This window comes from Balaenoptera musculus, chromosome X (genome assembly GCF_009873245.2).
Source record: "Balaenoptera musculus isolate JJ_BM4_2016_0621 chromosome X, mBalMus1.pri.v3, whole genome shotgun sequence".
NCBI lineage: Eukaryota > Metazoa > Chordata > Mammalia > Artiodactyla > Balaenopteridae > Balaenoptera > Balaenoptera musculus.
In genome coordinates, this window is record NC_045806.1 from 27,108,546 (window position 1) to 27,131,536 (window position 22,991).

The 22,991-nt window shown below is 37.8% G+C and overlaps 1 protein-coding gene across 1 annotated transcript in view; it reads right to left on the reverse strand.

Annotated features, from left to right (window-relative positions):
* Positions 1–22,991, reverse strand: part of LOC118889001 (dystrophin) — a 1,535,792-nt gene that overhangs the window by 153,929 nt on the left and 1,358,872 nt on the right. Inside the window, exons 54-55 of the mRNA XM_036840547.1 lie at positions 16,684–16,804; positions 15,789–16,057 (exon numbers count right to left, since the gene is read on the reverse strand). Coding sequence (XP_036696442.1) covers positions 15,789–16,057; positions 16,684–16,804 — 390 coding nt within the window. The remainder of the gene's footprint in view (positions 1–15,788; positions 16,058–16,683; positions 16,805–22,991) is intronic.

The window sequence follows — 22,991 nt, forward strand, 5'->3', positions numbered from 1 at the left end:
GGCTGGAGATCTCTTCATGAAAGAGGTACCTTTTTCTACTTTGCCCAAAGAGGCACTTGTAGGGAATGAGATTATAGATGCTGAAGGTGAGATTATGGATGATCTCTGTTTCTCTCTCTCTCTCTCTCTCTCTCTCTCTCTCTCTCTCTCTCTCTCTCTCTCTCTCTGTCTCTCTCCTCCCTCTCTCATTTCTGGGGTTTTCCACTAAAGAAAAAGTTTATTTACAAATATTTTTCACGCATTTCTTCTTGTGTAAAAAGGGGAGTGTAACATGGACACACCCGGGCTGTTGCAAAGATGAACGAGAAGGTTGGGTCTATTTCTCCTTCTTTTACTACACCTGCAACCAATTAAGCATTGTTTCCCACAATGTGGGGAATACCAAGTCACACGAGCCCTGTTGAGTCTAACTCAGGGAGACTTGGCAAAGCAGAGGGTAATAAATTCATCCAAGAGAAAGCCACAGACTAAGATTGACTAAAATCCTTTCTCTGGTAGCTGAGTCTTTGGCACCAACTTCTAATATCTCCCTGGGGTAAACCTGTCTTTCCTCACTCCTCTATCATGTAGCTTTGTAAGGGCTCCTTGAACTAGACATTGGGATGTAGGTACATGAAACATAAAGGAAGCAGCAGCATGGTGGGAGGAGGAAAGCTATTTGTTCAGAGCTTGAACAAATGGCAAGAGGTAGGAAAGCGTAATGTCTTTGGGGAGGTGCAAATAGTCTTTAATAAGTTGAAGCATGAGGTACAGGGCAGTTGTGGAAGACAAAGCATGGGCATGTTCTTCGAGCAAGACTGGTGGGTTTGAAGGAGCTGAGCTTTGCAGCACAGTAATGAAGGTTTTTGCAAAGGGGAATGGCATACTGTCAACAATCCTTTTTGTTAGATTTTAATTGCTACTCACTTGAAAACACTTGTTTTATATGCACTATGTACTATGTATACATCTACTATGCACTGGGAAAATGGAACTCTCAATGGGTTCACAATCATTAGTGGAGAGAGACAATTTAGTGGGTTATTAAAAAACAATGTAATCATGCTATGAGAAGTTGTGTCTCAGGGCTTGAAAAGTGCAAAGAAGGCATGCTCAACTGGAAAATGTCAAGTCGAGGAGTGAGTGTAAGCTAGTGGCCATTTCAGAAAGGAGAACAATTGACAATGAGCGTTTGGAGATTCAGGAAAAAAGTAACAGTTGCTAGCAACAGGATGGTGGCAAATGGGAGCAGGTTATCTGTAAAATAATTTCTAAAGGAAGAAAGCATTTTTCCCTGTGCTTTTGTAGATGTTTATTTATTCACTCATTCCAAAAAAAATATTACTGAGTACCCATTATATGCCAGGGAATATTCTAGGCACTAGGCATAAAGCAGTGCACACAAGAGACCAAGTTCCTATGATCCCACAGCTTAACTCTAAAGAACATAATTTCATTTAAATGATGACTGTTATTATAAAGGTTTATAAAGAAATAAATTCCAAGCCAGAATCTGTCCATAGCTATAAAATGCAACATTTTTGACCCAGAAAATGGAGGACAGCGTATCGTGTTGTATATAGCAGTTCCCACGAGATCCTTTTTTCCCATTAAAACAAATTAGGCTACCTCTGCATGTAGGAATAATAATTAATAGAGGAATCTAGGGTTGTGAATTACCTATGCAATATACTACACCCAGTTTGCTTTATACTGGACACATTTATTTTAGTTCTATGGGGAAGGTACTCACTACTGAAACAAAATGGAATTTTGCTGATTTGATTTTTCATCCAATATATTGTTATCAACGTAGAAATACTAAAGCAGAACTGAATCAGAGATGAATATAAATTTTCTAAGAGCCGAGATAGAAATAATTAAATGGAAGAGGGCTGAAAATGATTGTAAAATGCTCTTCTATAATTTTTTAGTTTTACTTTCAGATTACTGTAGCTCCTGAATTTAATAAATGTTTTTAGTCTTTCCAAAATGTCTTTCTTTCTTACAAATGGAACAACAAAGAAGAAAATACTCCACTACTTAATGTCAAATGAAATGAACATAAAATGGATTTTCTTCATTAAAATCTATGCAGCAGCATGTTTAAAAATTAGATTGATAATTTTTTCTTATAATGGTTCATCTTCATTTCATCGTATTCCTAGGCTGAAAAGAAAGTCTTACGTATTTACCTCTAAGCAATGTTTCGCCTCCAGATATATTAGCGGTTATTATTTTTACCTCAACATATGTGTGTGTGTGTGTGTGTGTGTGTGTGTGAAAGATCTAGCTACTTAAGTGGAGTCAAGAGTTTACTCTGTTCTTCATTTTTTTCACCATACTTTGAGAAGTTTACTTTCAAGATATTCCTCTGATTTTTCTGATCACATCTTCAGGTAAGATCTAAACTCATATCCTGTTATGTTCTGTTATGACAAGTGCTATCACGATAATGTCCACTTAAGTACATGTGAATGAGGAATAAATTACTACGGACACAAATGTGTCTAAGTGTCAAGCTGTTAAATCAATGGACTCAAATGTTATTTCAAAAAAAAATTAAGCCATTGGCCAAATCTACCTTTTAAAAAAAGTGATTAGTATTCAACTAACAAAGATACCAGATTTAGTATTCAACTAACAAAGATACCAGATTTTTAAAAAAAGTTTTTTGCTCATAATTTCTTTCTTTCTTTCACATCTTTATTGGAGTATAATTGCTTTACAATGTTGTGTTAGTTTCTGCTGTATAACAAAGTGAAACAGCTGTATGTATATATATATCCCCATATCCCCTCCCTCTTGCGTCTCCCTCCCACCTTCCCTATCCCACCCCTCTAGGTGGTCACAAAGCACCAAGCTGATCTCCCTGCACTATGCAGCTGCTTCCCACTAGCTATCTATTTTACATTTGGCTTCCCACTAGCTATCTGTTTTACATTTGGTAGTGTATATATGTCCATGCCACTCTCTCACTTTGTCCCAGCTTACCCTTCCCCCTCCCCGTGTCCTCAAGTCCACTCTCTACATCTGCGTCTTGCCCCTAGGTTCTTCAGAACCATTTTTTTTTTAGATTCCATATATATGTGTTAGCATATGGTATTTGTTTTTCTCTTTCTGACTTGCTTCACTCTGTATGACAGACTCTAGGTCCATCCACCTCACTACAAATAACTCAATTTCGTTTCTCTTTATGGCTGAGTAATATTCCATTGTATATACGTGCCACATCTTCTTTATCCATTCATCTGTTGATGGACACTTAGGTTGTCCTGGCTATTGTAAATAGTGCTGCAATGAACATTGTGGTACATGACTCTTTTTGAATTACGGTTTTCTCAGGGTATATGCCCAGTAGTGGGATTGCTGGGTCATATGGTAGTTCTAGTTTTAGTTTTTTAAGGAACCTCCATACTGTTCTCTGTAGTGGCTGTATCAATTTACATTCCCACCAACATGGAGAAAAGACAGCCTCTTCAATAAGTGGTGGTGGGAAAACTGCACAGCTACATGTAAAAGAATGAAATTAGAACACTCCCTAACACCATACACAAAAATAAACTCAAAATGGATTAAAGACCTAAATGTAAGGCCAGACACTATAAAACTCTCAGAGGAAAACATAGGAAGAACACTCTTTGACATAAATCACAGCAAGATCCTTTTTGACCCACCTCCTAGAGAAATGGAAATAAAAACAAAAATAAACAAATGGGACCTAATGAAACTTAAAAGCTTTTGCACAGCAAAGGAAACCATAAACAAGACGAAAAGACAACCCTCAGAATGGGAGAAAATATTTGCAAATGAAGCAACTGACAAAGGATTAATCTCGAAAATATACAAGCAGCTCATGCAGCTCAATATCAAAAAAAAACAAACAACCCAATCCAAAAATGGGCAGAAGACCTAAACAGACATTTCTCCAAAGAAGATATACAGATTGCCAACAAACACATGAAAGGATGCTCAACATCACTAATCATTAGAGAAATGTAAATCAAAACTACAATGAGGTATTACCTCACACCGGTCAGAATGGCCAGCATCAAAAAATCTACAAACAATAAATGCTGGAGAGGGTGTGGGGAAAAGATACCAGATGTTAACAGTAATAGATTTCTGTTTTCTTTTGCAAAAAAGGAGCGTGGGACTTCCCTGGCGGTCCAGTGTTTAAGACTCCGTGCTTCCACCGCAGGGGGCAAGGGTTCAATCCCTGGTCCAGGAACTAAGATGAGATCCCACACGTTGCGCAACGCGGCCCAAAAAAAAAAAAAAAAACAGAAAAAAAAAAGTATGTATCCTCAAAAATCTGTAGGAATGATGCTGTATTGATTATCTAAAGAGGAGTACTATTTCAGTTTACTATTTCAGTTGAGAAAGGGTTTAAAATCTTTAAAAAAAAAACCCCACAATCTTTTCACTAAGAATTCAAGATTTTTTTGAAAGTCAAAGTGGGTCAGATTTCTTTAAGACCCATCTTGCACAGGACACTCAACCCCAACCTGCAGGCAATTTTTACACTGAGACAACCTTGTAAACATCTTCCTTTAACCTTTATAACAAAATGTCAGGGTGGTTCCAAAGGTAATATTTTATTCACTGTGTAAGTCAAAGGATCAATAGAACTTATGCTCGTTTGTTTAGCTTATATTTCTTCTAACCTTATGCTTTATTGGATGTACAAAAGTCACCATTATATTGGATAACCCTTGTAGTATGGGGTTTCTGTAAGTTGAAAACAATGAACCATTCTTTTTTGGCTTTAGACTTTCTCTGCTGGAAATACTGGAAGCCAAGGGCTAACTGACAAGTGGTGGGGGAAGGAGGTGAAATGTTTTGCATGTGGCCTACTTGACCTTGGGCAGACAAGGGCCTGAAACCACGGGGCAATTCAATGGGTATATTATTTAATGAGACCTAATAAGATTTAGGTTGACAGCAATGTACAGACTCCAGATTGGGTAAAAGCCTTTAAGAGTAGGAAAATAAGTAAATAAAATGAAACTCAGTGGTGGCTTGTCACCTCATTTACCTTAGTTTCTATTTAATCAATATACTTTGGCACATATTGCTGATAAATTGACTTTATTCTCTTTGCTAACTTGCTTAATATGCCATGTTAAGATCACGATGATACGATTTGAATATTGATAGGGAAAAGTTCCAAATGAGCCCACTGAGTCTATAATAATGTGGCATCTCAGGGAACAAGACTTCTAAAAATAAGTGTTTTGAAATAGGACCAGCAGGCTCTTAACCATATGAAGAAAAAAACTTCACCATAAAAAATCAATTCTTTAAAAGGAGAAGAAATCTATCTTCGTGTTAGATTCTCCAGCCTCATTCTGGTTAAGAGAGTTTGACATTTCAGGGCTGAACACACCGTGGAAACTTAATAAATACTGAAGCTTACAAACAAACACATAACTGATATGTGGACCAATTTTTGAAAACACTGAAAATCAATGTGCCCTTACTCTGCCTAATTCAGTTAACTCAATTATTTAATGTATACTTGAGTGGGTTTATACATAGCTATTTCATTTTTACATTAAACATTAATCAAATTACTTTTAATGTAAAATGTCCTTGATTTCCATCCCCCTATCCCCCCAAGATTCCAGGATAAGGGGGAGCGTTTGTTTTAAATATTGCTTGTTTAATGTTAAAGCATATTTTAACATATTTGTTGCTATTATATTTCACCCATAATTTTCATCACATATACCACTCACCCTATACCAAAACCATAAACTTTTTCACAGGCATTTAATAGAGTGATTTTGCACCACCTTTAGGGAAAAAAAAATCCCTCTTCCCCAATTACTGCAGTTAAGACTATTTCCTACTTTCTCATAGTCATTCTCCCAGTTTCACCCCATATCCATCTCCATTTCTACACACAAACATACACCCTCCCATCATGAACACAGAGCCTCAGTGGCTTGACAAGATAAATTAGAAAATGTAGGAATTCCTGAATAAGTTATCAGCTATTCACACCTAGCAAGCAGGTTTTAATTTTAAAAAGTTGAATAGTCTCAACTATTCTGAATGTCCTCAATTTCAGAAACTCTACAAAGTACTTGTTTATAATCACTATGTTTGGCAGAAAATTATGAGGAGTATTTTAAAATTTAATTGCTTTTATTGGTAAATGTGATAACATTTAAACAAAGTGAATATTACGTGACTAAATATCTTAATTTTAAAGTATTAAGAGTGGGAAGGCAAGTTCAGTTCTAAGTCTTTTGAAGCAACTCAAAAATTGTATGAGTGCCATTAAAATGCCAACAAGAAAACTGGAATAAAGAACTGTGAATGTCTTTCACAAGAGAGATTCAGAAAGAGTAGGCCGTTATTCACTTCAAGGTTTCAGAGTGAAACTCTGCTCCCTACCTAAACTATCAATCACTCTCACAGGAGGCCATGTGCCTGCATTCATTTCTAAATTAAATGTTCTGGATGTTGTTAGATATAAAAGAAATAACAAGTGATATATTTATTATTTATAATTGGAGAATTACTAACAATAAACAAGTATGTATTTATGTATTCATATATATACTGTAGTTTTACTATGGAAGGATGTTTCTCAAAGCGTCCCCGGGCCAGCAGCGCCACCATCGCCTGGGAACTGGTTAGAAACGCAGATTCTTAGCCCTGCTCCAGACCTCCTGATCCAGAAACTCTGGGGAAAGGCTTCACCAGTCTGGGTTTCCACAAGCCCTCTAGGTGATTCTGATGCACACTAAGGTGACAGTCACTGCCACAGAAAATTCTTGACATTCCCAATGACTATGTCTGAATACCCAGAATCCTCAAATTGACAAATATCTGATCAACAGAGACACTTAGAGATTATGCAACTATAAAGCCAAAATTGCTTATAAAGCCATTTTCTTTACTAATAATCACCACTTTCTTAGACATTTCCATGAACTCTTCTCTTCTATTACCAAATCCAAGAAGTACCTAGGATAGGAGGTAGGTTGGGCAGGGGGAGGGTAGATTTTTCACAAAGAAACAAAATCTTCATCACCTCTAAAGAATTACTGCATGTGCAAGAACAAAACAGCACTGAAAAGGCCATGTTGAGACACGGAGCCTGAGTGGGCTACCAGGTTCGCTTACTGGCTGTAGGGGACACTTTTCCTGGCCTGGGCATCCATCCCCCAGCTGCTATGATGGTCGCCTACTAATGTCTCACAGCTGCTTCTCTTCTTCAGAAAGGCGATCTCTGCTGATAGGAGCCCCCTATGCCAGGAGGTAACACACACTCCTGGCCTGGGAGGTAATTCATGTCTCTAGTGGTGGGCCACAGCCAGTGGTGTGCTGGAGCAGAGCCCAAGAGTCAATAGTGTGTGTCTCTTCCCAAGTCTGCCTTCGGTGAGGTCATGTTGGTAGCTTGAATCAACCACGGTGGGGGTACTTACACCACGACAATTGGAAAACACTACAAATCAGTGTTCACCTCAGAGCTAGCGGATAAATGTTTACTAGCATACCGCCGGCCACAGCCAATGACTGGCTGGGGTATAAAAGACCAGCTCTTGCTGTGTGGTTCATACTCCAGAGCTCTCTCCATTTGAATCAAGACACAAAGCTAGATTTTGCCTGAGATGGCATGCTTGCTTGGCTCTTTCATCTCCGTTGTTATGCTTCCGTAACTCCCACACAGGCTTCTCCTGAAAGCGGACCGTCTATAAACCCTGTTCTCAGGGTCTGCTTCCAGGGAACCTGACCTATAACACCAGTTAAATCATTAGTTAAGTGACTGCTGCACAAAAGCCTCAAAGAATATATGTTCAAAATCACAAAGAGCTACAAGTCATGGACCTTTTGAATCACAATGATCAGATGAAAGCGCGAACGATACATTTGAAATGGCAAGGATCTACTCTTTGTGTATGTGCACATAAAAGAAAGAAGTTGTTGGAAAAAGATGAAGCCAGCACAAATTGGGCAATTTTTCCTATCATGCTTCTCAAATTATGCTTTCATACCCATAGGTGAATATACTGGAGGATTCATTTTACTTAATATGTTGGAGAAAAACATCTTTATATTAAAACACAACAAATCCATTTTGGAGAAGACTACAAAATTGAAATGAGATTTAAAAAATAAATATCAAAGAAAGCTCATGCTCGTGGCAAAAGGAGGTAAACAGGTGGAAGGGGAAGATATCCAGCTTCATCTCCTTGGCCATTAAGAGAACTGAAGTAGAAAAGTTTGAGAAGCACTGCTTTTGGCAAGTACTGTTGATAGAAAAATCCATAGTAATTGTAAACTATAACTAAAAATATTAGTTTAGTATGGAAAGATCTTTTGTGAAAAAGTTTTTTCTCAGGACCCATTAAAATAAGAGTTACATTAGTACCATAGGCACATCTGTTCCCATAATACTCAGAAAATTGGTTAACCAAGAACAATTACTCAATGCCATGGCTTAACTTAGTTAAGGTAAGATTGCATAAGGCATAATATTGGTGTCAGTGTTAGCTGTGTAATTCTAAAAACTGTAATTGCCAAGTATGACCGGAACACAATAGGCGCCCACTCCTTAGGCTATTTGTTCTTAAATTATTCTTTGTTGTGCTTCTGGTAGGAGAGTAACATAATTGTGAAGTTTAAACTTGTTGTAACTTCGGTAGATGTCAAAGGAGAATAAAAATACATACTGATTCCATATATATGCGTTAACGTATGATACTTGTTTTTCTCTTTCTGACTTGCTTCACTCTGTATGACAGACTCTAGGTCCATCCACCTCACTACAAATAACTCAATTTCGTTTCTCTTTATGGCTGAGTAATATTCCATTGTATATATGTGCCACATGTTCTTTATCCATTCATCTGTCGATGGACACTTAGGTTGCTTCCATGTCCTGTACAACAGAAACTAACACAGCATTGTGAAGCAATTATACTCCAATAAAGATGAATTAAAAAAATACATACTGACTGTGTGCTCCCATCTTCTAAGGAAATACGGAATTTCAGTTAAATAACTCACATTTTAAAACTGTTTCTAGTTAATGTGTTACAGACACCCATACATGCAAGCTAATACAAATTCTTGCTCTCTCAGCTTGGTGCTAAATAATAATATTCTCAGGAAGACTAAGATGCCATTAATATAACTCCCAATACGATTTTATTCATGAAATAAACATTCACACTCTGTAATGAGATCAGATTTCTCTGGGTATAGGTTTTAACCGTATCATAGATGAATGAATGACTGAGTTTTTAGATCTGTTAATGCTGATACTATATGACTTAAGTTTTTGTTTTGAATAGTCTTTTTATTAGCCAAGACTCTTGAGGAATACTGTTTATAATCACTACCAGCCACAAACAAAGCTTCTGGAATAAATCCACAGTAAGCAGGATTGGCATATTAAAGGATCAGTTTTTGACATGGTTGTTTTCAAATAGTAGGAAGGATGATATTCTCTGGAGGAATTTTTATTATCTAATTAAATATTTCTTTAGTAGAATAATGTCAGATGAACTCATTAGCTGAACATCCTGATTAGCCATGTTCCCCTAAATATTCCATGACCAGAAGAAGAGCTGTACAACTCTGATTTAATGCAGTAACAATGGTAACCAATTCTAGCTGCTTCTTTTATCACACTCCATCAAAGGAATACAAAGAAGTCCAAATTAAAATCAGTTCAGTAATAAAAAGAACATGTGCGTTTTCCAACTGTTCTAAAGCCTCTTCCTATCTTTAAGCAAAGTTCACTCAGTAATTATCTTATTTATGAAACTAAGAGAAGGATGTTTCTCTTATGAAATAAATGGCTTTGTGCTTTGAATGCGGAGGGCATCTCAAAACAGTCAAAAAGGAAGCAGTGTTGAATGTCATCAACTTATTTCCTCCCACCCACTGTTTTAAATCATTTGCTTGGTTCCAATGTATACTACACTTACATAAGTTGTTTATGAAGAGCCAAATTAATAGTCTTTGCAATTGTTTTCCTTGGAATTTGGAGAGCTGACAAATGAATTAGTAGAAAATGGCAATTCTACATGAATTAGCTTTTAAGTCTCCCTAAGAGGCTGATGCAGAACTTAATAAGAGACTTATTAGGAGAAGTAGGACAACTTAATTCAGATTGATTATAGACTTCGGTGAAGACAGCTGGGGTTCAAATGAAACTGAAAAAGAACTTATATGCACTTCAAAGTATGCTAAGCAGATGTCTGAAACAATTACTCTGTACTGCCTTTTCAGAAGTTTCAAAGGCAGGATGGGAATAGCATGGTAAACGAAGGCTCTGTTTGCCTAAATCGAGGTAGGGGCTTTAAAAACACACACAGCACTATCTAAAGTCAGATGCCTTCGGTAAGGAACGTGATTTGACATTGCTACCCTAAGTAACTTGCTTTTAACTTTATAAACAAAGCAGGAAATGAGAGCGAATACATGGGAACTAAGTAATAAGCTCTCCTGGCAACACTAACTTACACTTAATTTTATGTCAAACAAATAATTTGGTTAGGAAATTTAAGATGATTAATTCCTACTTTAGTTTCTAAGCTCTAGTAAGGCCAACAATGACCATTCTATTAAAAAATAAATACTATACTTTTGAAGCATATAAGTGAGAATTACTATAATATGCCTTCTTATAGATATATTCCCAGATATTAAAGGCCAAATCCTATGCTTTAAAACATCACAATTGTATGCTTTGAAAACTAGATAAAACCCTAGTTACTCCATAGGACAGGCACCAGTTCCATTTTTAACCCAGATTTATAAAGGATTATATCTTTTTTGTTTGTGTTTTCTTCTCCATCAAAGGCTTACATAGTACACATAGCATTCGTATAAAAACAATAACAAAAGCCTCCACAGAGCAATTCATTTGTAGCCAATAACAAGTAACAAAATATTACTAAGCTTTCCTTTTCCTACTACAGGTAGTACACCTTATTCATTGTGGAGATATGGATCCTTTATTCAGAGTGAGGAGAGCTTACATATTTTGAATCATTTTAAGGGCTGCTCTGTGATGGTTCTGCCTAACCATGCATCCCCTATCTCTGCAAGAAAGGATTATAAACTTTCTCTATAAAACTCATATATAAGAAAGGATTTAAGGTCAACTCATATAAATGACAAATATAACAAAATTGATAAAATAATAATAAAATATTAGAACCAGGGTTAAGATGAGAAAAACAGTAAGGGAAGACAGAGTTATGTGAACACGGCTGAAAGCTGCCAGCTTCCAAAAGTGAGTATGAAATCCTAATATGTTACATCACATTTCACATTACCTATCAGGAGGAAACATACTTGGTTTTCTCAACGTCAAATTCTGAGATAGCATTTCTTTGACAAATTTCTCAGATAAGCCAAGCCACAGGTAGTCTGAAGGGAAGCATGTGCCAGTTTTCTTCTTACATTTTTAGATGTGAATGTTGAACATTGTCAGTCAGGATGGCATGCATGGTGGCTTCATCGTCACAGCCCCTCTTCTACTATACACATCACTACATTAGTCTCAATTATAATTCCAAAAAGGTCTAATTAAAATATTCTGTTGTAAGAACTTTAAGGAAAAACTCACAGAGTCCCTGTCCTTGACTTTTCATAGTAAAAAAGGTCAGTTGAAAGTCTGATTAAAACACAACAGAAAAACGTAAAATGCATAACTACATAGATGTGACAAATTTGCATATCCCAAGATGTCAGCCTGGGAGAGCCTAACCATGGTGTGTGAAAAACTGTGTTTCAAGTCAACTGGCAAACTAAGGGCAGTGAAATGTTTCCGGCTCAAGAATGATGGAGCAATCTGTGTTAAGAAACCATGGTAGATTAGAACAAAGAGACAACTGGGGAAAACAACAACTCACATGAACTTTTTCACACAGGAATTGTTCTTAAGAACAAAAATGTCATATGTAGACTTTAGTTGCAAAAGTTGTTCTACTTTATTAAAACCTGCATATGTTCCACTTATAGATCTATGTAGAACACTTAGTGATTCCAGGAGTTATTCTCATTCCCCATTACTACAAGGAAAGTAAGGACATTTGTATAGTCACATAAGCATTGGTGTTATTTCCAGTAAAGTGAGAAATCATGATTCTGCCCTTAAAATATTTGATAAGCAGTATGAATCATGAATTTTAAAAATAAAGAGGCATTTAAAATTTAAATTTTATTCTAGTGGTTATTCCTATGAAGCTATATTTGGAAGGGTGAGATTCTCTTAGTGAGCTGAACAGTCAATATTAACATTATATTCCTTTCTCTTGATTTATTTTATGTACACTGTCCTAAAGATGATTACTAGTAATAAGGCCATATCCATAGTGTCCCAGGACTTAGTTGTTGTTTTATCCATTCTCCAAATCCAAAAGCAGCATTTGCTAATGAAATGATGTAATGCTAAATCCCACAGAAACACACATTCCATAGTTACTTAAATAACAACTTCTTTAACAAATGAGATCCGAATGGAGGTGGATATTATGAGACAGTCACTGAGGTGATGAAAACAAACTGAGATGGGTATATAAAATGTTCTTCTGGCTACCTGCCTAGCTATCTGTTTGGAGTTCCCTACAGCGTGGAGCCTCTGAGGGCTTAAATTGCTGAGTAGAAAAATGGGAATAGTGGTTTTCAGTACTCTTCTACTTCTTTTCAAAGTAAGTTTTAGTTAATAAAATTCACTCCTTATAAACTACCACCACCAAAGTTTCAGAGTTTCAAATCTGGTACCATTGAGATGCAACAGAAAAAAAGATGGGTTTTCATTTCCATTGCAAAATGAAGAGGAACTACTGAAGGGAAATAAATATATATGAATTCATATAATCTATAGTTTTAAGATATGCATAAAATATTTGTACAACACTGGTTTAGAAACCAAAATAATCACATCTATTATGACCAGTACACACATATTCTTTTTTTTTTTTTTTAATTTTGGTCGCACCCCACAGTATGTGGGATCTTAGGTCTCCGACCAGGGATGGAACCCGTTCCCCCTGCACTGGAAAGCAGAGTCTTAGCCACTGGACCACCGGGGAGGTCCCATAAGCTCTTTTTAAACAAGCATTTAATGTATATATGTTTTGTTATTATTGTTATATATTTGTTATTATTGGGATGAGGATGAGGAGTCTTACCAATTAGGGCGTGGGAAATGAAATTCGTCTTAGGATCAAGAACAGATGAGAGAGGGGAACTGAAAAGAAGACTGCAAATAGGGTTGGGTAAGGGCCAGTTGCTATTTGAGCTGTTCTGCTTTTAGTTAGTTTTTGTTATTAAGTCATGCTGTATACATTCTCCATCCATATTCATTATCCTACTAATGCTCCTGTGTGATAGATATGGCTCAGAATGAATCCTTTATGTCTGCTCTAAAGCCTAGACATTCAGCCACTTGATTTATTAACTAATTTACTTCCTTTGGGACATTCTTTTAAGTTGATTTGCCATTTGGGGGAAGCATTTTTAAAAATTTAGTTCCTATATTTTTGGATAAAATTCAGTATTTTTAATGCTGAATAGGTAATACATTTCAAAACATTAATTTTTATGTACACAGAAATGTTAACCATTGCTTTAAATATTAGACATGAGGTCAGAGAATGTTGGCGAAGATATTTTGGAAGTTATAGTCAAATTTTTAATCTCCTTTTAAATCTTCACCTACTATTATAATGAAGAGCTTTTCAATTCAACTTTAGACTGTAGGCTTCATGAGGACAAAGACCGAGTCTGTTTCATTTATAACTACATGTATAGCACATTTTACAGTAGCTCACAAACAACTGTTGAGAGAAGGAATAAAGAAGCTGAATTGGATCCTTGCTCTTAGGAACCTCACTTACTTTCTATGGAAGAAAAAAAATACATAAGTGACTTGCCACAATATATGTGAAGTTTAAGTGTGACAATTTAAGCATGTGTGGTGATCTATGAAAGCACTGAATTAAGGGCAGTTTCTTCTGCTTGGTGGGAGTTGGGGGTGGAAGACGGGGAAAACTCTAAGGACAGATGCCATCTGAGTTGGGCCTTGAGGGCTGAGTGGAAGTTCACCAGGCAGATAAGGTGGGCTGATCCAGGCAGAGAGAAGAACATATGCAAAGGCAGAGAGTTATGAAAAAAGGTGGCATATTGGTGTAAAGGGGGATGTGGTCAGTGTGTCCTGAATGGCCTAGAGGACAGAAGCAACAGTCAGAAATTTAAGCCAGGGATAGGAAGAAACAGGGCCACCTGCCCTCTGCATCCACTGGACTTCATCGTCAGGCAGGCAGCTTCCTGCAAAGAGTTTGGATTAGAGTTGGGAAAGAATGGAAATACAGAAATATCAATAAAGAAACTGTTCATTCATTCATTTCACTAACCAAATATTTAAAATGCAGTGTTTGTGATATGCCAGCTACACTGACTGGGGAATGGGATTTAAGGATGTATAATAAAACAACCTGACTAACAGATGCTGGGGACCAGAACAGGACATTGGTTGAAAAGAGGAGAGAAAATATAAAGGAGATATTCTGAGGTAAAATGAGCAATCAAGTGCAGTCAATGAAAATGTAGAAGGATTTAAGGACGGACCTCAAGTTTCTAGCCTGAGCAACTTGTTGGATTATGATCCATTAACTGAAATAGGAAACACAGAAGAAAGGGCAGGTAAAAAGGGATATCGGTAGGGGAATGGGTAAACAGGAGAACAAATGGACTTGCTTTCAGAATGGTTGCATTTCAATTCTAATGGCATATGGGTTAGCAGATCAGAAAAGAGATTCAGACTAGAAATTTAGATTTGTTACCATCCATGCCATTTCAAACTAGGGAGCATTTATACCATAAGAAGAGAACTGAGCTAAGGTTTTTATAGAATAAAAAGGGAACTGAGCTAAGGTTAGAAACTCAGGCATACCAACATCTGAAGGGGGGGGGTAGAGTTTCAGAACTGAGGAAAATAAAGGAAGGAGAAGAATGTGGATGAAACAGTGTCATGAAAGCCAAGGGAGAAGAGACCTTCCAGAATGAGGGGGCTGGTAAACACGCCAAATGCAGGTGAGGATTTCACTTCTTCTGCATTTGGATCTGGGAGGACTTTTGTTAGTTTTGACACTAGATAAATAGACAAAATATGTTTCAGGTTGCTGGTTTTCAAAATGATACTCCTAAATATGTATATTTTTTCTTTATAAATACATTTATCATCTTTGTGCCATAAGGGAATTTAATTTTGGTCTCATGGACAGTATTCCAAATATAGAGTGATATTTCCTAATATCTGCAGTGGACTAATCCAACTCAAAATTGTATTATATACCATTGCCTTCTCAGGGAAGGGCAGCATTACTGGTCTCAGCTCACAGAACCAGAACTCACCCAAGTCATATAATTCAGTTAGCAAAAAGGCCAAAACCTAGACTCCTGGCTCTTGATTAAATGTTGTATTTTTCCCTACTGTGATACTAAGAACCACAAATACACACACGCATACACATGTAAATCAGACAATTTTAGTACACTTAGGTTAATTCCCTGATAGCAAAATCAAAATGATTTTTTTGCCCTGTAACTTCTTAATATTTCATTTTATATTACTGAAGACAGACATGATTAGATCACTATCTTCTCTTAGAGAAAATACCATGTGCCAGAAGACTTTGAATTTGTGAAAGATTTCGAATGCTTAAGGGTCCTATTTTTAACTTTGTGAGAAGAAAATACTGCAGATGAGTTCAGATTAGAACCTGTTCTGAATCTCTCAAAGGGCCCTGAAGCCAAGCAGTAGACGGTACCTTGACTTTCTCGAGGTGATCTTGGAGGGAGTCAATGAGGAGATCGCCCACGGGCTGCCATGATCCCTTGATCACTTCAGCTTGGCGCAGTTTGAGGTCCAGCTCATCCGTGGCCTCCTGAAGTTCCTGGAGTCTTTCGAGGGCCTCATCTATTTTTCTCTGCCAGTCAGCTGAGTGCAGGTTCAATTTTTCCCACTCAGTGTTGACCTCCTCAGCCTGCTTTCGTAGGAGGCGTGTGACATTCTGGGCTTTCTCCTCAGGAGGCAGCTCTAAATTGGTAATACAACAAGGTTTTAGGCCACATTCATTTTCGTGTTAAAAAAAAAAAACATTGTTGAAAAGGTCATACTGGAAAAAAGAAAGAGTACACTTTAACAAGAGGCCAACCTACTGATTAATGGCTCTTTTATACTTTGGCATACATTTTGATATAGTTTAGCACATCTGAAGTCGTGTCTTCCTGAGTGAATCTGTTCTACTTTATATCAATCAGATAATCCAAGATTCATTTAAGCTACTGAGTAGAAAAATGTTAGGATGCACACCACAAGCTCTAATTTACTTCAGGCAGGCTCTTAAATTGAAAATTAGCTTGTAGTCTTCGTGACAATAAACTTCCTCCTCACAGATTATCTCTTTTGTTTATTATTTTCTAAATGTTTCAATAATTGATCGCTAATCTCTTTTAATGTTTATTTATGAATGTGCAAACAGATTTATGCATGCTGCTTTATGACTCCTTTTTCTTTTTCAACATCAAGGTTTAATTTGAATTGATTCTATTTAACCTAGAAAATATGAGAGCTATCCAGACACTGCCAGCAAAAATGGATGGGTCATTCTGTCACCACTGATCCTTCTATCAATATGTTATTACAGTTCCACATTCAATTACCTCTGGGCTCCTGGTAGAGTTTCTCTAGTCCTTCCAAAGGCTGCTCTGTCAGAAATATTCGTACAGTCTCAAGAGTACTCATGATTACAGGTTCTTTCGTTTTCAATTCCCTCCTGAAGGCCTGTGAAATGAGATGAAAAGAAATGCTTATGTGGCTTGTGGCATTCTTCTCAAAATTAATCCTGGGTACTCAGAACTTGGTTATAAAATTCCCAGGTCAATTTCTATCTCCTTTATTTATAAACTGATAGTCATAAAATGATAAAGAAGGCTCGACAGATCTTTCTTTTAATCAGGAAAACACTGTGTTTGTAAAATTATTCTGGAGAGGATAGGGGAGCTTTCAAGATATGTTAACGTCCTTTGATTAAGATAAGAGTGATTTATTTATATAACTTGACTACCAAGCTTGAAATCTGGAGCTAAAGTTGTAAGATATATATTGCAAGACCCTAGCAGGGGGCTTCCCTGGTGGCACAGTGGTTAAGAATCCGCCTGCCAATGCAGGGGACACGGGTTCGAGCCCTGGTCTGGGAAGATCCCACATGCCGCGGAGCAACTGGGCCCGTGAGCCACAACTACTGAGCCTGCGCTCTAGAGCCCGCGAGCCACAACTACTGAGCCCATGTGCCACAACTACTGAAGCCCACGTGACTAGAGCCCATGCTCCGCAACAAGAGAAGCCACCACAATGAGAAGCCCGCGCACCGCAACGAAGAGTAGCCCCCGCTCGCCACAACTAGAGAAAGCCCGCACACAGCAATGAAGACCAAAAAACAAAAAACAAAAAACCCTAGCAGGGCTAATGAAACTTACACACACCCAAAAGAACAGATATCAAGACCATAATGGGAAGCCTAAAGGGCCACTTGGAAAAACTTAGGTTGTACTGAAGTATACAACCGATCTAATTCATAATCACCAGTTAATTCTGTCGAAATGTCTGACAACGAACATAATGATGTGTTAATAGTAAACTGATAAAAACTAACAATGAATAAACTAATAAAAAACTAAGTAAAAACTCAACGCTTTTGAAAAATACCCATTACATTTTCCATTGTGACTTCTTTGAAAACAAGAGAAACGTTTTGAGGTATACTGAAGGTAGAAATTGTGGGAACAAGTTTCTATAAAAGAGTGAGCCTAGGGCTTCCCCGGTGGCGCAGTGGTTGAGAATCTGCCTGTCAATGCAGGGGACACGGGTTCGAGCCCTGGTCTGGGAAGATCCCACATGCCGCGGAGCAACTAGGCCCGTGAGCCATAACTACTGAGCCTGCGCGTCTGGAGCCTGTGCTCCGCAACAAGAGAGGCCGCGATAGTGAGAGGCCCACGCACCGCGATGAAGAGTGGCCCCCGCTTGCCACAACTAGAGAAAGCCCTCTCACAGAAACGAAGACCCAACACAGCCAAAAATAAATAATAAATAAACAAATTAATTAAAAAAAAGTGAGCCTAGAACAGGTGTTTTGAGGTCATCTAAATTAGTTATCAATTTTAATCTCTAATCTGTAATCTTCTTTGATACAGGGGATTAAAAAAAAAGCAAAATGCACACTTTCTGCCTTCAAGAAGTTTCTGAACCAAAAGGAGGGAGAAAACTAACACACTAGAAACAAAGAAAACAATAAAGTTCATATATAACCAAGTGCTAAGGGTTGTGAGACATCCTGAGAGGCTAGGATAAATTAACAGATATTCTGAAACCACTGAAGATAGTTATTAACCCAGATGCGGCAATCCCAGAAGGGAAGATGTTAATTAAAGTATTAAATATCACATAAATGCTAAAAGACCAGTGTAAAAACAACAGTAATAATAATTGCCCTGATCTAGGGCTTAATTATTCATATCTTTTTTCAATTCTATCCTATTTTTAGTAATGTTGCCTATTGAATTTAAACCGTGCTCTGTTACTGGGAGAAAACTTAGCAGTATCTCCTTTAAACTTCAGATGTATCATGTTACAGGAGTGCTCTAGAAGTGGAACGTATGACACATTTATAAATAAAATCCTAATGGTGTTCACCATTCAAAGGAATCCTGAGTCTGATACTTGGCAAAATGATTCACCTTCCAAGTTATTTATAGTTTAGTAGAGAGAGGCAAGGTTTTTGAGCCAAAATAATGAAATTCGTTAAGTGGAATATTAGGATTCAGCCTGTGGATAGGGATGTAATTTCTGTATAGTAGGATATTCTTGCACCCTTGAAATCATACAGAGTAGGTGGGTTATCTACTTTGCTTACATGTAAAGCTGATTTTCCCTCTAATATTTCATTTGCAATCTCTGTGTTTGTGTGCGTGCGTGTGCACTCACACACACGTGAATGTATGTGTATATGTGTATACATTTCTTGTATTCCTGTAGTTTTTTCAAACATCTAATTTTTCTAGCTTCAGGAAAATTATTATTTTACTTTGTCTCTCCATTTGGACTTGACAATAGGAAGCTGATACTGATATTACTAATTATAAAAATAATAATGGCTCCCTTTATTGAACTACTATGTGTCAGTGGTTATACTAAAGACCAGAAATACAAAGTTGAATGCAAAACAGCCCTTCCTGTGTAGGAACTTATAGTAAATAGTGGAAGAGTCGAACATGTAAATAATTTCAACACAATGTGGAAAGTGCTATAGGCTTGCACAATATGGGAAAGGAAATTGGGAAAGGCTTCTTGGAGAAGATAGTATTCAGGAAGAATTCTAAAGCATGAACATGATGAGTTAGCCAGGGAAAAGCAGGTTAGAGGAAGAAGAAAGAAGACGAAAATGCAGGTGCGAAGACAGAAGGCTACTTCAGTGCGGCATGTGCAGTTATCTCAAGTAGGCCGGTGTTTCTAGAAGATAAAGTACAAGGAGAAGACATGTCCAGAGATGAAGCAGGGTACTGTTCTTATCTTAAACTATATTAGACCTTTAAGTCAGGATTTGAACCTCACCCTATGACCATATACGCCCTGCTAAGAAGTCTAGGTGTTGTCTCATAGGTAATCAGGAGCCTTTGAAGGGATTTAAGCAGGGGAGTGGCATGGGCATGTGTGCATTTCAAATAGATTTCTCTGACATTAGTACAGAGTATGTATTTGAGAAGGACAGAAATGGAATCAGAGAAAACGGAGGCAATTGCAAGAATTCAGTGAAAGATTATGAGGATCTGAACCAGGGCAATGGTACCAGGGCAAAAAAAGAGACAGACAGAGTAAGGAAATGTTTAGAGAGTAGAGATGTGGGAATTTGGTAACCGAATAGATGCTGGAGAAGAGAAGGGGAGGAGCAAGGATGACTCCTAGTTTCTAGCTTGAGTAAAGGAGTGAACGCTGGGTGCAATTAAACTAAATGTGAGGAAATAAACTCTCCTGGATTTCTCAGTACACCTATAAAAAGTTCTAGCCTCGTGAACACCTTCCCATACCATGGGAATTAGATCTGTAGTCATCTGTCTAGTTAATTTCTCTGATCCAGAGGGCCAAATGGTTATAGCCCGGAGTAGTTTCCTAGGTTAAGCTCCAAGTTGTCAGAAAGACTGGAGTAGCTATCTCTGTAGGTATTTACATTTCGAAAATATAAAGCCAAGACCTTGGAGACATTTCTAGGTTGTAAAACCTGAGATGCATGGGGCTAGCTGGCTCCTAGAGAAGTTGGAGTTGGGACTCAGGCCCATCACGTTTCCAAGGAGACCCTTTCAGGGGGGGAGAAGAGGACAATTGCCTACTTCTCCTTTATAAGCAGAGAAAAATCATTTTTCCCTGGTTACTTTCCTATGGAGCACGCACCCAGCCACTCATGTAAGAAAATTTTCATCAGATCTCACCATGTCTCCTTAGGGGTAAGGCTTGAACAGAGGGTGGAAGGTAGTGATGATATTTACTGTAAAGTAATTCAAGGAGATCTGTCTCTGATCCAGAACATCTCATGTGCACGTTCAGCATAAAATTAATAAAGATGAATATTAAAATCCCAGACTCCTATGAGGGGGGTCTGTATGGGGAACAGAGTAAGAGGATGTGATATGCTCAGCTCGGAGACGTAACATTCTTTCCAGCAGGAAACAAGTTTCGAATCCAATGTTTAGGGAGAAGAAATGAGATGTAGGAGTCATTCTCTCACCAAGCTAATATCCACTGAGTGCCTACGATTATGCATACAGGCAAGGATTAAAATTACATAAGTAGATGAGATTGCTCAGTGGAGTGAGAGGAAAAGAAAATTCTGGAGAACACAGATAAAAATGTAATGAGCAGATAGAGGAACTGGATCCAATGAAAGGCCGAAAAGGACTGGATAGGTGTAAAGACTGGGGGAAGTAAGGAGTGTAAAACTACTGAAGAGAGAGTGAGAGTTTGAGAGGAATAAAGTGACCAAGAGTGTCCAATCATGACACAGAAGTAAAGCAAGATCAGCACTGAGAAGTGTTCATCAGACTCGGTGAGAGCAATTTCAGTGGAGGGCAGTAGCCTTGGAAATAGGTTTAGTTGAGGAGTAAGTGGGAGAAGGAGGAGGCATTTCAAGTGACAACTATTGGTGGAGTATCTTTTTTTCTGAGAGGGAAAAGAGGAGGACAGGACAGAGAGGGTCGCAAGGCAAAGAGAGATACATTCTTTTTAGGATAGGAATGGTTTGAACACAGACTGAAAGATGGATAACCAACCATCCTTGTTTGCCAGGTACTAAGGACACGGAACTTTCAATGCTGAAACCAGGACAGCATCAGGCAAACCAGGACAGTTGGTCACCATAGCAGAAAAGAATATATTAAAGACCTCGGGGGAAAGTGGAGATAATTATTGGAGCAAAGTCTGTCAAATAAGGAAATGGATCTTAAAGGTCCCATCAAACTGAAAAAGTTCAAGACACTGTTTGATGATGCAATTCCATTGTTAAAACCAAACAGCAAATAATTCAAGGCTAAGGACCACCCATCCATTGTGAGAGACCACTTGTTTGCCCCTCGAGTTGTTGCCAAGGGCTTAGCTCCACCACAGCTGCACAGTTCATTTCTTAAATATGAGTCACTGAGGATTAAGATGAATCTAAAGAAAAGACAAAGGAAGTTCTGTCGTTACAAAGACATAAGCACCATTATTTTCACATCGTTGCCAGAAATTAAGAAAAGAAAGTAGATGGAAGACAGGGTTAAGTGACTGTATCTTCAGAATTTAAGATTTAGACTAAACACACACATAAAACAACTGTAAAAACCCCAGAAAAAAGGGAGAAAAAAACTATAAGTAGGAATGTCATGTTAAACATGGTTATATGAAAGGTCCTCTTCCATTTATTCATGTAACAAATTTTGAGCACCTACTATGTACCAGACTCTGTTGTAGGCAATGGATATCATTGGTCCTTGTAGCATGGAGTTTAAAAGAGAGAGGCTTATGTAGTAAAAATAATAACAACAAGACAACAAAAAACCCCATGAAGATGTTGCATTAAAATAATGAAAAATAGATTTTTCAATATCTGATCAACTTACCATAGACTGCATGTTACAACAGTTCACCACGTTTTAAAAGTAAGGAAAATGGGGCTTCCCTGGTGGCACAGTGGTTGAGAATCTGCCTGCTAATGCAGGGGACACAGGTTCGAGCCCTGGTCTGGGAGGATCCCACATGCCACAGAGCAACTAGGCCCGTGAGCCACAACTACTGAGCCTGCGCGTCTGGAGCCTGTGCTCCGCAACAAGAGAGGCCGCGATAGTGAGAGGCCCGCGCACCGCAATGAAGAGTGGCCCCCGCTTGCCACAACTAGAGAAAGCCCTCGCACAGAAACGAAGACCCAACACAGCCAAAAATAAAATAAATAAATAAATTTTAAAAAAAAAGTAAGGAAATGGAGCCATTTTTAAACAACGACAACATTTCAACGTCAAGAGCCTTAACCCTTTGATAAGTGACTTGTTTCTCAAAAAAAAGTCTATTTGAATGACACTGGGGAAAATACATACTCATATACAATACTGATTTTTGTCTCATAGATTATAATTAATATTTTAAGTCAGATAAGTTGGTTCATTCATGTGCTGATGTGAAAAAGCTATCAGATATAAAGCCCTTCTCCCATACACATACAGAGTGCATCTTTACCCTATTTAGATGTCAATATTCAAATGTTAAGATATTTCCTTCTTGAATCTTTTCAACAGATGAAGTTATTTTCTTTAAAACCCATCTTTTCCCCCATACCTTCTTTTTTCCCTTTTTAAGATAGCCAGGCCCAAGGCTCTGAAATAGTGATGTGGAAGAATCAGAAGCAACTACTAAAGACGTAGAGTACCTCTGTGAAAAGAAAATAATATTC